The sequence below is a fragment of the Salvelinus fontinalis genome, chromosome 21 (genome assembly GCF_029448725.1).
Source record: "Salvelinus fontinalis isolate EN_2023a chromosome 21, ASM2944872v1, whole genome shotgun sequence".
In the NCBI taxonomy this organism is placed as follows: Eukaryota; Metazoa; Chordata; class Actinopteri; order Salmoniformes; family Salmonidae; genus Salvelinus; species Salvelinus fontinalis.
In genome coordinates this window covers 48,589,429-48,606,281 of record NC_074685.1, presented here as the reverse complement: position 1 = coordinate 48,606,281, position 16,853 = coordinate 48,589,429, and the positions used below count along the sequence as shown (strand labels likewise).

General features: G+C 42.3%; 1 protein-coding gene across 2 annotated transcripts in view; it reads right to left on the bottom strand.

The window, feature by feature from the left end:
• mvb12ba (multivesicular body subunit 12Ba) overlaps positions 1 to 15,637 on the bottom strand; it is a 45,716-nt gene extending 30,079 nt beyond the window's left edge. The window contains exons 1-2 of one of the 2 annotated variants that reach the window (XM_055875567.1): positions 15,376 to 15,637; positions 5,550 to 5,672 (exon numbers count right to left, since the gene is read on the bottom strand). In XM_055875567.1, the coding sequence (XP_055731542.1) occupies positions 5,550 to 5,663 (114 nt within the window). In that variant the 5' untranslated portion in view covers positions 5,664 to 5,672; positions 15,376 to 15,637. Of the gene's footprint in view, positions 1 to 5,549; positions 5,673 to 15,145; positions 15,326 to 15,375 lie in introns of those variants that run through there. The other variant, XM_055875566.1, reaches the window with a different exon arrangement.
• Positions 15,638 to 16,853: the final 1,216 nt, after the last annotated feature.

Sequence of the window (16,853 nt, the reverse complement as noted above, 5' to 3'; positions counted from 1 at the left end):
ACCGTGTCAATTGTGCAACCCCCCCCCATGTGCTACAGCACATAAGGAATAGGTGTTTGAATCCCAATGCTTCATTATCGCTTATACCAGCCCTTATGGAAATCTCAAGCAGCAGAGGACCAGGCTGAAAAGAACGGTTACTAGGGATGGGTTCACTGTGGCAGCTGGTAACGATGGCCAACAGCCAATCACAAGCTGTTAGAATCTTGGGGGATATTGGATCCCTGCGACACTCCTAGACTTGTGACATCAGGTCGTGGCTTTGCGCCATCTGCCCGCACACAGAACTGTGTCTCTTCTCCATGGCAATGAGTCAGCTGGTGCCTTTCCTTTGAGACGGTGAGAAGGAGAGCGTGACCATCAACGACAAGCCTGAGTCAATGACTACACTCAAGGAACGAGGCTGGAGAGCACTCAAGGAGTATAAGGAATGTTTGACAATGTTATTCAGAACAGAAACTAACTTGTCAATAGTTACAGAAGTGCAGAATGCTGAATTTCATAAAATGCCAATATGGAAATTTGTTTCCCCATTACCGGTTGCAAAAGCAGCAGCTACTCTTCCTGGGGTCCACACAAAACATGAAACATGACATAATACAGATAATTAATAGACAAGAACAGAACTACATACAACATTTTTTAAAGGCACACGTAGCCTACATATCAATGAATACACACAAACTATCCAGGTCAAATAGGGGAGAGGCACTGTGCCGTGAGGTGTTGCTTTATCTTGCTGTTTATCTGAGCAATATGAGATGGAACAGAGTTCCATGCAATAAGGGCTCTATATAATACTGTACGCTTTCTTTAATTTGTTCTGGATTTGGGGACTGTGAAAAGACCCCTGGTGGCATGTCTGGTGGGGTAAGTGTGTGTGTCAGAGCCATGTGTAAGTTGACTATGCAAACAATTCAGAATTTTCAACACATTAATGTTTCTTATAAAAAATAAGTGATGCAGTCAGTCTCTCCTCAACTCTTAGCCAAGAGAGACTGACAATGAAGAGCAAGATGTGCCGCTCTGTTCTGGACCAGCTGCAGCTTAACTAATGTCAGTCTTTCCTTGCAGCACTCGACCACATGACTGGACAATAATCAAGATAAGACAACACTAGAGCCTGCAAGACTTGCTTTTCGGAACGTGGTGTTAAAAAAGCTGAGCATCTCTTTAGTACCAACAGACTCCCCATCTTTACAACCATTGAATCTATATGTTTTGACCATGACAGTTTACAACCTAAGGTAACACCAAGTAATTTAGTCTCCTCAATTTGTTCAACAGCCACACCATTCACTACCATATTCAGCTGAGGTCTAGCACTTAAGGATTGATTTGTAACAAATACAATGCTATTAGATTTAGAGATGTTCAGGACCAGTTTATTACTGGCCACCCATTTCAAAACAGACCAAGTCTTTGTTAAGGGTTTCAGTGACTTCATTAACTGTGGTTGCTGATGCGTATACGGTTGCATCATCAGAAGACATGGACACACACAGAATAGAGGGCCTAGAGAGCTGCCCTGCGGTACTCCATACTTTACATGTTTGACATTAGAAAAGCTTCTATTACAAAAAAAAACTGAGTTCTATTGGATCGATAGCTCTGAATCCACGATATGGCAGAGGTTGAAAAGTCATACGTTTTTTTTTTCAACAGGTTATAGTCAATAATATCAAAGTCTGCACTGAAATCTAACAGTCAATTCTCTTATAAATTTCTCCATACCCAGGGAGAAGGAGATATCGATGTTGTTGGTGAAGGCAGGCATGCGATAGAGATGCCCTCCAGCCTACGCTAGTCCGGTGTTTGGTTTGAGCTTTGCTGAGTTCACAAACAAAACCCTGCTTTTCCAAGTTCCAGATGCACAGGGCTAGACCTTCTGCTGCCCATCCACCCTGCACTGCGAGCCTGTGTCCATGTAAACTTGCAACTGCAAATATCTCCAGTTCAATTTGGGCACACTACGAGTTAGGCCTAGGTCCTCTGGGTGCCAGCAGAAAGGATGAGGCACAGCCGAGAGGCTACTACTGTGTGGAGGCCTAGAGAACTTCAACAGGCTAACAAGATGGCCACCTTCTGAATCATAAACACAAGGCTGCAACGCTCAAGGAGATTCAAACTGCAGAATGTTGTTTCACATTCAAAAGTACAACTATGCCTAGGGGTAGGGATGTGCATCTTTCCCTTTCCAGATGATTCAATACGTATCTAGATACATGGGCTCCGATACAATACAGGAACCATACATTTTTAGTTTGAAACTGCATGCTGACACATGCACATTTGTGGCCTGCTGGAGGTCATTTTGCAGGGCTCTGGCAGTGCTCCTCCTTGCACAAAGGCAGAGGTCCTGCTGCTGGGTTGTTGCCCTCCTACGGCCTCCTCCACGTCTCCTGATGTACTGGCCTGTCTCCTGGTAGCGCCTCCATGCTCTGGACACTACGCTGACAGACACAGCAAACCTTCTTGCCACAGCTCGCATTGATGTGCCATCCTGGATGAGCTGCACTACCTGAGCCACTTGTGTGGGTTGTAGGCTCCGTCTCATGCTACCACTAGAGTGAAAGCACCGCCAGCATTCAAAAGTGACCAAAACATCAGCCAGGAAGCATAGGAACTGAGAAGTGGTCTGTGGTCACCACCTGCAGAATCACTCCTTTTTTGGGGGTGTCTTGCTAATTGCCTATAATTTCCACCTTTTGTCTATTCCATTTGCACAACAGCATGTGAAATTTATTGTCAATCAGTGTTGCTTCCTAAGTGGACAGTTTGATTTCAAAGAAGTGTGATTGACTTGGAGTTACATTGTGTTGTTTAGTGTTCCCTTTATTTTTGTGAACAGCGTACATTTGCATTGGTTAGGGATACGAAGCACTTGCATCTTAAACATTTGAAAAAAATCTGAATTTTTACATCCCTACCTACAGTTGAAGTCGGAAGTTTACATACACCTTAGCCAAATACATTTAAACTCAGTTTCACAATTCCTGACATTTAATCCTATTAAAAATTCCCTGTCTTAGGTCAATTAGGATCACCACTTTATTTTAAGAATGTGAAGTGTCAGAATAATAGTAGAGAGAATGATTTATTTCAGCTATTATTTCTTTCATCACATTCCCAGTGGGTCAAAAGTTCACATACACTCAATTAGTATTGCCTTTACATTTCTTAAATTGGGTCAAATGTTTTGGGTAGCCTTCCACAAGCTTCCTACAATAAGTTCGGTGAATTTTGGCCCATTCCTCCTGACAGAGCTGGTGTAACCGTGTAGCGGTATTAATTAGAGAAAGGTGAAGAAGATTTTGTTCGGGCGCCAGGCAGGTATTAACCCTGCCGAAAGGAAAATAGTAGAACAGCGAGAGTACCACTACCAGACCCACACACATCAACAGAAGAGACTGCCTAGAGTGTAGCCTGTTGACCAGATAGCCAGCGGAGAGAAAAAAGAATACACACCCTATAGATCCCACATCACATCAGTCCTTCCACAATTCTTGGTAACCCCACCAAACATACCTCATATAACAATAATGGCAGAGCAAATAAACAGCAACTTCATACAATAATGAATGAACCCAGTCATCACACAGAGGATTTGCAATAGTTTGTATTTTCTTCCTGTGAAGGAGTGCAGAGGGTATGAATGTGTGGTGTTCATATACACACTAGTCCAGTTCCAATGAAACTTCAATGTACTTAGGAAATAGAGTCGGTTTCAGTGTAAAGCACTGGAACATAGCGTGAAGAGAAAAAGAGAAAGAGAACAAGAGAGGGCTTAGCTGTGGTCTTGAGGGTGCAGGTATCCGGTCAGTCTGTCCGATGGTATGTTGGGTTGTAGTTGAACGCTTCGCAACAAATGTTGCTACTAATCCATTTGATCCATAACCATCGCGGTCCCAAATGAGAACAACCACGTCGTCGAGCGATCACACCGAGTATTGATTAAAAAAAACTATACAACCACATACGGTGAAGACAAACAAAAAAAACTCTGCAGCATAGCACACACAAACCAAACTGTCGCGCCAACAATAGCTTCTCTCCAATAGAGCTTAACGAGCTCTTTTATCTCCTCCTTCCTACTGCTCATGTGCTCTTAAAGTGGCAGCGCACTTAAGTGCAGGATTTCGCCACAACCGAGTCAGGTTTGTAGACCTCCTTGCTCACACAAGCTTTTTCAGTTCTGCCCACAGGTCAGGGCATTGTGATGGCCACTTCAATACCTTGACTTTGTTGTCCTTAAGCCATTTTGCCACAATTTTGGAAGTATGCTTGGGGTCATTGTCCATCTGGAAGACCCATTTGCGACCAAGATTTAAGTTCCTGACTGATGTCTTGCTTTAATATATCCACATAATTTCCCTTCCTTATGATGCCATCTATTTTGTGAAGTGCACCAGTCCCTCCTGCAGGAAAGCACCCCCACAACATGAAGCTGCCACCCCCGTGCTTCACGGTTGGGATGGTGTTCTTCGGCTTGCAAGCCTCCCCCTTCTTCCAAACATAACGATGGCCATTATGGCCAAATAGTTCTATTTTTGTTTCATCAGAGCAGAGGACACATTTCTCAAAAAAGTATGATCTTCGTCCCCCATGTGCAGTTTCAAACCGTAGTCTGGCTTTTTTATGGTGGTTTTGGAGCAGTGGCCTTTTCCTTGCTGAGCGGCCTTTCAGGTCATGTCAATAAAGGACTCGTTTTACTGTGGATATAGATACTTTTGTACCTGTTTCCACCAGCATCTCCACCAGCATCTGTTCTTTGATTTATTTGCACCTTTCGCACCAAAGTACATTCATCTCTAGGAGACAGAACGCGTCTCCTTCCTGAGCGGTATGACGGCTGCGTGGTCCCATGGTGTTTATACTTGCGTACTATTGTTTGTACAGATGAACGTGGTACCTTCAGGCGTTTGGAAATTTCTCCCAAGGATGAACCAGACTTGTGGAGGTCCACATTTTTTTTTCTGAGGTCTTGGCTGATTTCTTTTGATTTTCCCATGATGTCAAGCAGGCACTGAGTTTGAAGGTAGGCCTTGAAATACATCCACAGGTACACCTCCAATTGACTCAAATGATGTCAATTAGCCTATCAGAAGCTAATGACATAATTTTCTGGAATTTTCCAAGCTGTTTAAAGGCACAGTCAATTTAAGGTATGTGAACTTCTGACCCACTGGAACTGTGGTGAAATTATAAGTGAAATAATCTGTCTATAAACAATTGTTGGAAAAATTACTTGTGTCATGCACAAAGTACATGTCCTAACCAACTTGCCAAAACTATAGTTTGTTAACAAGAAATTTGTGGAGTGGTTGAAAAACGAGTTTTAATGACTCCAACCTAAGTGTATGTAATCTTCCGACTTCAACTGTATAAGCCTACATCAGTGTAAGAATCAACGCAATAAATGTGTGATTAACATCACATGCCAACATCAATAATAGCTTGTGTGGCTAATCCTTCATCAAACAGGATGATTTTATATTTTTTAAATTAACACATCTTTCCTGAGTCCTGCACCTCCTTGATGTACTCACCACATCATAGCCAGTAGGCGCTCTGTTTCGCGAGGCCACCACCCCAACGCCAGTGATGGGGTCCATGGGCAACTCCGGCAGTGCGTCTGAAAGTTCCCGAACCTCAGGCATCATGGGAGAGTTCTGAGGAAGGAAGAAACACAGCTAGGTTTCAGTGCCTCTAGAAACGTCTGATTGGGTTGAAAAGGTCAAGCGAAAAACAGGTCTAATGTGAAAAAGTTGCCCCTAAGCACAGATCTATGGTTATGGACCCAGTGCAAGTGACTGGTAGCAAGACACACTGTCTGTGGTTAAAGATTATAGCAGGGGGTCTCCAACCTTTTCTAGCATGAGGGCCACTTGAAAAATTATGAAACATGCCGCGAGCTACTCATAAAATGTTTCCCGAGATTTTAAATAGGCAGTTTTTGTATTTTCCAGAATTTCCTACACTTGTTTGTTTTTTGTTTACTCTCAATTTTACAATTATTCTACGAGAACTAAAATGTGATGTCCATATCAATAGTTAAATCACATCCAAAGACAATTTTTGAATATAAATAAATAAATTTCTTGTAAACAAGGTTTTGTGAATCTGGACCCAGGAAGCTGAAACAGAGTCAGTGTGAGAGAAAGCTACCTGCCATTACCATTATGAAGATCAACCCCAGAACAAATTACCAAGAGGGAAGTTCATAAAACTAAACCAAAATAGCCTACTTTTGGAGTGTTGAACCAGCAGGTTGATAGAACGATGATCCCATCTCACATTAAGGGGATTGGATTTAGCCTACTGTTAGACCAGGCAGTGACTCATTATACAGGCTCGTCAGAAAGTGTTTACACCCTTATTGACTTATTCCACATGTTGTTATCTTACAGCCTGATTGGATTAAAATTGATTTTTGTTTGTCACCCATCTACACACAATACCCCATAATGACAAAGGGAACATATTTAGATTCACGTTTGGCAGCAATAGATTGTACAATATTTACCCATTATTCTTTTCAAAATTCTTCAAGCTCTGTCAAAATTGATTGTTGATCATTGCTAGACAACCATTTTCAGGTATTGACATATATTTTCAAGCAGATTTAAGTCAAAACTGTAACGGAGACACTCAGGAACATTCACTGTCTTCTTGGTAAGCAACTCCACTGTAGATTTGGCCTTATGTTTTAGGTTATTGTACTGCTGAAAGGTGAATTCATCTCCCAGTGTCTAGTGGAAAGCAGTCTGAACCAGGTTTTCCTCTAGGATGTAGCCTGTGTTAAGCTCTATTACATTTATTTTTTATCCTGAAAAACTCCCCAGTTCTTAACAAGTAAAAGCATACCCATAACAGGATGCAGCCACCACGATGCTTGAAAATATGGAGAGTGGTACTCAGTAATGTGTTGTATTTGCCCGAAAGATAACACTTTGTATTCAAGACAAAAAGTGAATTGCTTTGCCACAATTTCTGCAGTATTAGTGCCTTGTTGCAAACAGGATGGATGTTTTGGAATATTTTTATCCTGTATAAGTTTCCTTCTTTTCACTCTGTCAATTAGGTTAGTATTGTGGTTTAACTAATGTTGTTGATCCATCCTAATTGTTTTCCTATCAGCCATTAAACTCAGTAACTGTTTTAAAGTCACCATTGGCCTCACGGTGAATTACTGGAGCGGTTTCCTTCATCTCCGGCAACTGAGTTAGGATGGACGCCTGTATATTTGTAGTGACTGGGTGTTTTAAAACACTATCCAACATGTAATTAACTTCACCATGCTCAAAGGGATATTCAATGTCAGATTTTTTACCCATCTTCCAATAGGTGCCCTTCTTTGCGAGGCATTGGAAAACCTCCTTGGTCTTTGTCGTTGAATCTGTGTTTGAAATTCACTGTTCGACCTTACAGATAATTATATGTGTGGGGTACAAAGATGAGGTAGTCAAAATCATGTATAACACTTATTGGCATGCAACTTATATCACTTGGTAAGCACATTTTTACTCAACTTATTTAGGCTTGCCATAACAAAAAGGGATTGAATACTTATTGACTCAAGACATCAAAGGCTATTAATTTCTAATTAATTTGTACACATTTTTTTTTTTAACTATACTTTGACGTTATGGGGGTATTGTGTGTAGGCCAGCCAGTGACAAATCTAAAATGTAATCAATTTTAAATTCAGCCTGTAAAACAACAAAATGTAGAAAAAGTCAATGGGTGTGCTGTGTATACTTTCTGAAGTTACTGTATGAGCATTTTGAAATGGTAAAAACTACTACAACAAATATTTGGATCCCACTATTCTCTCCGCTTCTCCTCAATTCAGCAGACTGCAGAAGACAGGTTTCAAACCAAGATAAATTTGATCCAGAAATCATATTAATCTTTGGTCTCAACAGTCCGCACTGACAAATAGATCACCGAGGCCCTTCTGCGCCCTTCCTCTGTGCAGACCACAGAATCCCACAGCCTCATTCCTAATCTGACTTCATACAACAAAACAAAGCTTCACGACAGCACCTCAGAAACAATGAATAGAACAATAAATCCCCTTGTTCCAGACAGGCACCTAAAGCCACTAGAGCCTAACAGCACCTGGACATGTTCCAACAACATCTCACCAGTTGCAGACACAACAGTGCCAACAAATATGAGTAGGAGGGGACAGGATACTAGTTTTGACCTTATGAGCAGAGAAGAGCTCAGTTTCACAGAGGATGTGGACTGATTATGCCCATTTACCAATGCCTAATAGACAAGACCAGCAGGATTTCACTGATGTCTACCTGAAAGCAAACTTGATCAAATGCTAGTTAACAAACAAGACAAAATGTTAGTCTACATGGATTGTTGGAGAAACAACATTGGTCATGACATGTATTAAGGAAAAGCTGATTCCAATGCTCCGGACAGAAATTACTCAGAGGTAAAAAAAAGGGTAACCTGGCCTCCTTAATAACAAACAGAATCAGATTGCAATCTCTAATTCTGCAAAGCATTTACAAAGCAAAGAACACTGCCTCGAACAGCGCAGCAAAGAACAAGTTCCAGTGATGCACAGATAGGACATGGAATGGAGGATCTGAGTCTGGCTGTGACGGTTTCAACGTTAAAAAGTTGAATCTCTCCCCACATTGAAAACACAGTGCCGTTATCACACAACTACCACTAACAGGCAGGGCTCTAAAGTGAGACAAAATATGGTTCCTGAGCGACCAGGAGATTTATTTTGGGAGCACTGACACCCATAAGCACTCCCATTTAGTTGCATCGGATGTCCTGCATTTCAATGGAGACGTACACAACCCGAGTGGAAACGCAACAGCGGTTGAAGGCTGCGTACTTACATTTTGTTCTTTTCATCTTCAGTCCAGCCAGAGCACATTGAAGAACAGGTACTTACCACAGAATAAGAAAAAAAATGTGGTTTTCGGTGATGGCTTTATGGGATAGCTAGCAACTTGTAAACAGTTACCCATTCCTATACGAGTACTAGTGTATTTTAATAGTAATGTAAAAAATAATACACATTGGCTGTTCAGCCAATTATATTGACCGTTGTCTCCCGTTTAAGTTTATTGTGATGGTAATGACGTTTTTTTAAATTATAATTATTAGGTGGCGGTCGCTAGCTACAATGGTATCTTCAACCTAGCCAAACTTTAACGTAATGAAATACGTCACAATGTAAACGTGCATAACAGTCCGACTACACCGCTCACGTCGTGTGCGCGTTGCAAAATAAATGTAGAAATCTATATTATTCAATTATTGCACAGACACTGCTTGCGCGCGCCAACAAGCGTTTGCGTTGCCAAGGGCTAAAATAGAAGTCAGTTCTATTTCTGACGCAGATCGCGTTGCAAGTCCTGCCTCTCCCATCTCCTCATTGGTTTATAGAAACAGGTACCCACGTGCCATCTCCTCATTGGTTATACCCACGTGGGTGACTGAAAGACGAACGAGGTCGGTGGCGGTAATGCACCTAATTTATGAAAGTTGCCAATCGCAATATAAAGTCAAGGGAAGAAAAAGCCTAGAAGGAGGTGAGATGACTAAAAACGATTCTGGTGACCGTTTTATGTGTGGATTAATTGTCGGAGTAGAGGACCTTGTGCATTTCAGGTAAAATAACAACTCAATGTTTATATCCCAGGACAATTGAGCTAGCAGCAGCAAGCTAGCTAAATAGGACAAATTAGCTAGCAAGTGCTAAATTGCCATAAAGTTCATGCTTTTTGACCTGTCCACAAATTAATGTAATTGGTTCAGAGTTTGTTTATGATATTTTAACCTGCGTGTCGTGATTGCATTTGGTGTGGGGGGGGGGCAAAATAAATATGCACGTTGCGCACGCACGCAGTCAGTTTGGGTTCTGTGTCAGGCTTCACTGTACGGTTGTTTCCGAGCGCCCTAGATAAACAAGCAAGTGCAGATTCGTTAGCGCCATGTTCACACCATACTCTACAGCGAAAAACGGCTTGCTTTTAGCCCAACCAGCTCAAAAGATCTGACCCACATTACCTTCGTAACATTATCTTCCTATAGCCGTAGCGGATAACCAGGAACGCATTTAACATTCATAAACAATGTTATGGGCCGTTCTAAAAATCAAACTGTATTTGTCACATGCGCCGAATCCAACAGGTGTAGTAGACCTTACAGTGAAATGCGTACTTACAAGCCCTCAACCAACAATGCAGTTTTAAGGAAGGCTACTCGTGCATCGACTTTGCTAACCATTTATTTGAACTTTGTCAGTCACGTTACCTCATTGGCTAGCTAGCTAACAACCTGGGAACTTTAGCAGTGTATCCAAACATCTGGTGGTGTAACGGATGTGAAATGACTAGCTAGTTAGCGGGTACGCGCTAGTAGCGTTTCAATCAGTTACGTCACTTGCTCTGAAACCTAGATGTAGTGTTGCCCCTTGCTCTGCAAGGGCCGTGGCCTTTGTGGAGCGATGGGTTACGATGCTTCGTGGGTGACTGTTGTTGATGTGTGCAGAGGGTCCCTGGTTCGCGCACGTGTCGTGGCGAGCGGACGGTTTAAAGTTATACTGTTACAGTGGCACAGGGAGAAGGGAAAGGGGATATCTTCTTCAGGAGGTCAATGATCATAGCGATGAATGAATGACTGATTTCTTGCATGTCATCACTCAAACGTTACGCTTTTAAAAAAGGGACAGTGTTCAATTTTCAACGACCTGCATCGCAATAGGAGAAGTGCTTTTATACAATGTCGAAACCTAAAATTACATTTCAATGACAGATATTCGTGTCGACATTGTAGCTTTTATAGTAAACTAATATATTTTTTGTGAGTTTAATCTTGGTTGGCAGGCTTTTATAGTAAACTAATATTTTTTAAGTGTTACATATTCGTTTTTGGGGCACAACACGTGCTTTAAAAGTAGCCTAGATCGAATTCATATAGGCTGCATCTCAATCAATTAAAAAATATATTTTCTGTTTCTCCTAGATTTCATGTGGTTTCCATAACTTTAAGTTAGAAACATCATTGCTCCCAATATTTATTTTTCATTTAAATCCCTGCGAACAGGTTCCGATCATCATCATCGTAAAGGGAAAAAATGTCAACAAATAGGTCTATCTAACGCAACAACACTGTAACGTTAGTAAGAGGGGATATGCATCTTTCTAGTTATCTGCCATGGATATAAAGTCCTGTGTGTGCATCGTGGTTAACAGTTGGGGGGAGGGAATACGCTGATTACAGAAATCATTGCAGTTGATATGCAGCCAATGTCAATGGCCTTTGTGAGTTGAGGTAATTTGCTGTATGTGCCATTTGAGCTGCGACTCGCGCTACTGAAACAAGTGTTGTCTTCCGCATCAATATCACTGTGCACCGTTTACTCGCTTTTCAACAGGTTGTTATTAGCCTTAATAAAATGGGAGTTGAGACAAAAACTGCATTAGAAAGCAAAAATTCTTCCCCTTTTAAAATCAGTAGATACCCAAATTTGGGGGTTTCTTTTGTCCTGTGTTTGATTTGTGAGTTTAATCTTGGTGGGCAGTCTTTTGTTAAACATGAAACAAAGTAGGCTCCTTGACAAATGAAAACAGTATTTTCCTTCAAAACATTTTTGCTGCAGATTTCAGTCTGGAACCTGTCTAGGTTAAGGGGCAGGGGGTCGGGGGTTGTCACCTATACTAAAAATGTCACACTAGAGCAGTTTGCAAAAAAAAGCCTAAAATATTCCAAAACTGCAGCTCTTAGTTGGAAAACATATTTCCCTACTTTTATAAGCCAGTTATAAAGCTGTGGTGATTTGGTAGAAATGTAGCTCGTCTACAGTTTTGTTTGTGTATCCCGTCATTTCTGTAGACCCAATGGGAGATTGGGTGCGCAGCACGTGGGTGTCTGTAGAGGGAGCGGTTAGATCCAAACTGACTGAGAAACCTAACGGTGGGAAAAGAGAATGTAGGGAGAAGAACTGTGATTACTTGGCTAGGTTTATTTTATGTCAGTTATCAAAGCAGTTTCCAGATGCACAAGCCTACTGTATGACTGTGGTATTACTTCTCCCCCCCCCCCAATAGGATCTCACGGATTTTATTTATGTTGGCTTTCCCCCTTTGTCCTCTCTTTTTAAGTGGGCTGAATATCAAGACTTGGGGGGACATCAAAACATAGCAGCATATTAATGAGAGCTGAACTCTTTGGGCTTTGCACAGAGCAGGCAACACTCTGGAGGCTACCTAGGCAACCAGGCCCTCCCGCCTGGCATCTCCTTGGCTACCCGGCTCCCTTGCCAAAACAACTGACATAAAAGGGGCTGTGTCAACTCAGTGAGGTAAACAGAAGCAGTTTGAGGCAAAGGGAACGACTGATGTGAAATGTATACCACAGGTTTAGGAGGAGACAGAACCCCCCCCCCCCCCAAGTCACTGGAGTTGAAGCAGATGATGGTGACAGGCTAGAGTCAGAGCAACCTGACAAGTGACTTGGTGTCAGGCACCTGACAGTGATACAGATATATAGGCCTACTGTACAACCAGTTAACTCACTCATTCACAGAACCAGGAGAAGCCGGACACCATAGTCGTACACACAATCATGTGCCTAAACGGTGAGAACAAATGCATAGTGCCTGGTATAGCATGTAGGAATCCAGCATTTGTCAACAGCAGAGGTTAGGTGGGTCGCTGGGCTAGCCAAGAAGCGCAAATGCACAACTCACCCATACATGCACAAGCAGGGTGGTCCGGCTAGGGTCGCCACACATTACACTGTTGTTCACTATGTACATACCACTCACATACGTGGCTGCTAATGGGGCGAAGCAGGCCCACACCGAGCAGAGTCCTATCTGAATTCCTCTTGTGAAAAAAGACATTGCTAAGGAGACAGGGAGGAACACGACTGCCAAGATTGCAGAGACCATCCAGGCGCTGTATCGCTGCTTACAGTAACATGAGCTGAACAGCAAGTGAACACACTTGACTCACACACAGACACACTGACAGAGAGCCTGGAATGTGTCATTAACAGGCCTTGATAAGTTTGAGGGCAAGGACAGTTAAAACAGAGTAGGCAGCAAGTTAAGTAGTCAGCTTGCATTAAGCTAACTTTGGTCCTCACACGAAGAAAACAAAACAGCCTACATACCCTAATATAGTAGGACTTTCCCCAACAATTGGCTTCCTTGCCCCCTTTTCTGAAGAGAAACTCAAACAAACAATTTAAGTGTTAAGTCAACTGCTTGAGCAAATGTAGTAAAAGGAAACTACCCAAATGTTATGCTCCCACAGCAGGTACGTGAAATCATGGGTCACTTCCTCAAGAACCAGTTCCTCATTTAGCTCAAAGCAGGTATGTGAAATCATGGGTCACTTCCTAAATACACAGGTCCTCATTTAGCTCAAAGCAGGTATGTGAATTCATGGGTCACTTCCTCAAGAACCAGGTCCTCATTTAGCTTCCCTCCTCTCTCATCTTACTGAAATTAACATAAAGAAAACTACCGCACGCAAGATGGAAGGGGTGGCATACCAAAATGTCTCGGCATTCCAAACGAAAAGGCCTAGGCTACCAACACATCTTAATTGAAGCTAGTGGCTACTTTGTTTAAAATCTGTATATTGAAGTCTTTCAATTTGTAACTCATATTTGACCCATTTGTAATCCCAGACAATGACAGACCAGACGCACAACTTCCTCTCTTCATGTAAGAATCATGTCTGAGGCTAAATCCAATGAATTGCTGAACAAGTGTCAGCTAAAATTAGCAAGGTCCATCATCAGATTTTAATTACTTTTCTGCACAGAGATGGTTCTCAAGCATTTAGCCTTGCCTACCTCATGTAGGACAAGTTAACATGCACACCCCAGTAAAGATGATCAAACGACGATCAAACCTTTCAAGCCAACAAATCCAGCAACAACATCCCAGATCAAATTAATATAGTAAGAAAGTTACAGTAACTTACTACTACCTACAGTATGTAACTAGGCCTTATGTATGCCTTGGCATTGGCAGAGCACCAAGCACTGACTACAGAAACCAGACCAAAAACGAATTTACCAGCTATCCCTGCATTTTGCGAATTTAATGACTCCAATTTGGCTATTACATTTTAATGCTTACAAAACTGTTTACAAAATGTGACAATCACATTCAATAGGCCTTGATAGGAAGAAGTATGCATTTCTGTTTTAAAGTTAGGTGGCTGATACAAAGAGTTTGAGACTAAACTACAATTATACTTAGCTGTAGACTCACGTTACTCAGAGTAAATGCCTGCGTCTCTTGGCTGTTTACTATTTTACCCGAGGCCTCTAAACAATATTCTGAGTGACCGAATGTCATGCAAAGGAATACCATTATAGCTAATCTATTTACACTTTCTTGCCAAAAAATGGGCACAAGATTGCAGAATACCTTGGTTGGTGTGCATGAGAGTAAATATCTCCATTGGGTGTAGCCAGCACAATTTCCTTGGATAAAAAACAAATGTTGTATGACTGAATGCACTGTGTAGGAAACTAGCTAAATAAATGGCCTGCTGTGTTGACTGGGACCTAGCCTACCTACAAACCTAGCTAGCTTCCTCCAACTAAATAGTTAGTTCATTAGCTAGGTAACGTTAGTAAATATACGGCTGTAGAAAGACATACACTGCTAACTAGCAGCTAAATTACTCTTTGGTTTACCGTTGGTAAGAGAATGCTAGCTAGCTGATTATGTGAGTCCTTGACATTGCCACATAGCTAACGTTAGCAAAACATCGGCAGGCAGCTAACGAACACAGCCAGTGCTCTGGCATGCTAGCTAGCTACAAAGCTAACGTTTCATTCATATTTCTAATTTTACTAGGTAACTAAAGTCGATTAAATAACAAAACGGCTTGCCATATTATGGTAACAGTAGAACTGTCAATTAAGTTAGTAAACAAAGCTAGCAAGCTAACGAACGTTACCATCTTTCGTTCCAAAAGAAATACAACGAATTCTTGCTAGTTAGCATGCACCATCAATAGCTAGTTACGTTAGCAGGTTAATTATGCAAAGCAAATTAGCAACAACAATACAATCCATATCTATTACTCCAAATATGTCATAATCTCGTTAAATCTCGTATAGACTTAACTGTTACTCGCGGCACAGTGTCCCTCCTTTTCAGACAAAAGCAGCTTTTCATGACCACAGAAGCAGCAGGGGCTAGTAGTAATATTACAAGCCGCGGTCTCGTTTGAGGCCACCGCGGAGAGAGACGCGACAGGGGCGAGATGCAATCTTCGCACATAGGAAAGCAGATGCTAGCTAGTTAGGTAGCTAAGCTAACTAGCTAGTTTGCAAGCTAACTAATCGATTTCTTACCCAGTGAGGCCAACAATTCAGATTTTTTTTTTAACAATCTTGGTTTAGACTTTATCTTCTTTTCCTCTTCTCCCCTTTTTCGGAATTACAGCCGCAAGAAATGCATCCTTTCTGGGATGTTAGCTAATCCCCAACGAGTTGATTTACTGAGCATTTAGGTGACTGAGATTATAGCTAGCGGATTCTAATAGCTGCCATTTGTGGACATTGCAGTGAGAGAATGAGGGAGTGTACCAAGGCAGAACTGATACGGTAATACCCACCTCCCTGCTCATGTTTGTTTTGTTTTGTGACGGACATATCAACAGTGCATGTAGTTAAGAACTATAAATGAGCCGGCTATGAATTCTTTGCTTCTGGTGAAAAATGCACCATCATATTGTTTTACTTTTAATTTCAAAATCAAATCAAATGTATTTATGAAGCCCTTCTTACATCAGCTGATGTCTCAAAGTGCTGTACAGAAACCCAGCCTAAAACCCCGAACAGCAAGCATTGCAGGTGTAGAAGCACGGTGGCTAGGAAAAACTCCCTAGAAAGGCCAGAACCTAGGAAGAAACCTAGAAAGGAACCAGGCTCTTCTGGCTGTGCTGGGTGGAGATTATAACAGAACATGGCCAAGATGTTCAAATGTTCATAAATGACCAGCAGGGTCAAAAAATAATAATCACAGTGGTTGTCGAGGGCGCAACAGGTCAGCACCTCAGGAGTAAATGTCAATTGGCTTTTCATAGCCGATCATTCAGAGTATCTCTACCGCTCCTGCTGTCCCTAGAGAGTTGAAAACAGCAGGTCTGGGACAGGTAGCACGTCCGGTGAACAGGTCAGGGTTCCATAGCCGCAGGCAGAACAGTTGAAACTGGAGCAGCAGCACGGCCAGGTGGACTGGGGACAGCAAGGAGTCATCAGGCAAGGTAGTCCTGAGGCATGGTCCTATGGCTCAGGTCCTCCGAGAGAGAGAAAGAAAGAGAATTAGAGAGAGCATACTTAAATTCACACAGGACACCGGATAAGACAGGAGAAATACTCTAGATATAACAGACTGACCCAAGCCCCCCAACACATAAACTACTGCAGCATAAATACTGGAGGCTGAGACAGGAGCGGTCAGGAGACACTGTGGCCCCATCCGAAGAAACCCCCGGACAGGGCCAAACAGGAAGGATATAACCCCACCCACTCTGCCAAAGCACAGCCCCCACACCACTAGAGGGATATCTTCAACCACCAATTTACCATCTTGAGAAAAGACAGAGTTTAGCCCACAAAGATCTCCGCTACGGCACAACCCAAGGGGGGGCGCCAACTCGGACAGGAAGATCACATCAGTGACTCAACCCACTCAAGTGACGCACCCCTCCTAGGGACGGCATGGAAGAGCACCAGTAAGCCAGTGACTCAGCCCCTGTAATAGGGTTATAGGCAGAGAATCCCAGTGGAGAGAGGGGAACCAGCCAGGCAGAGACAGCAAGGGTGGT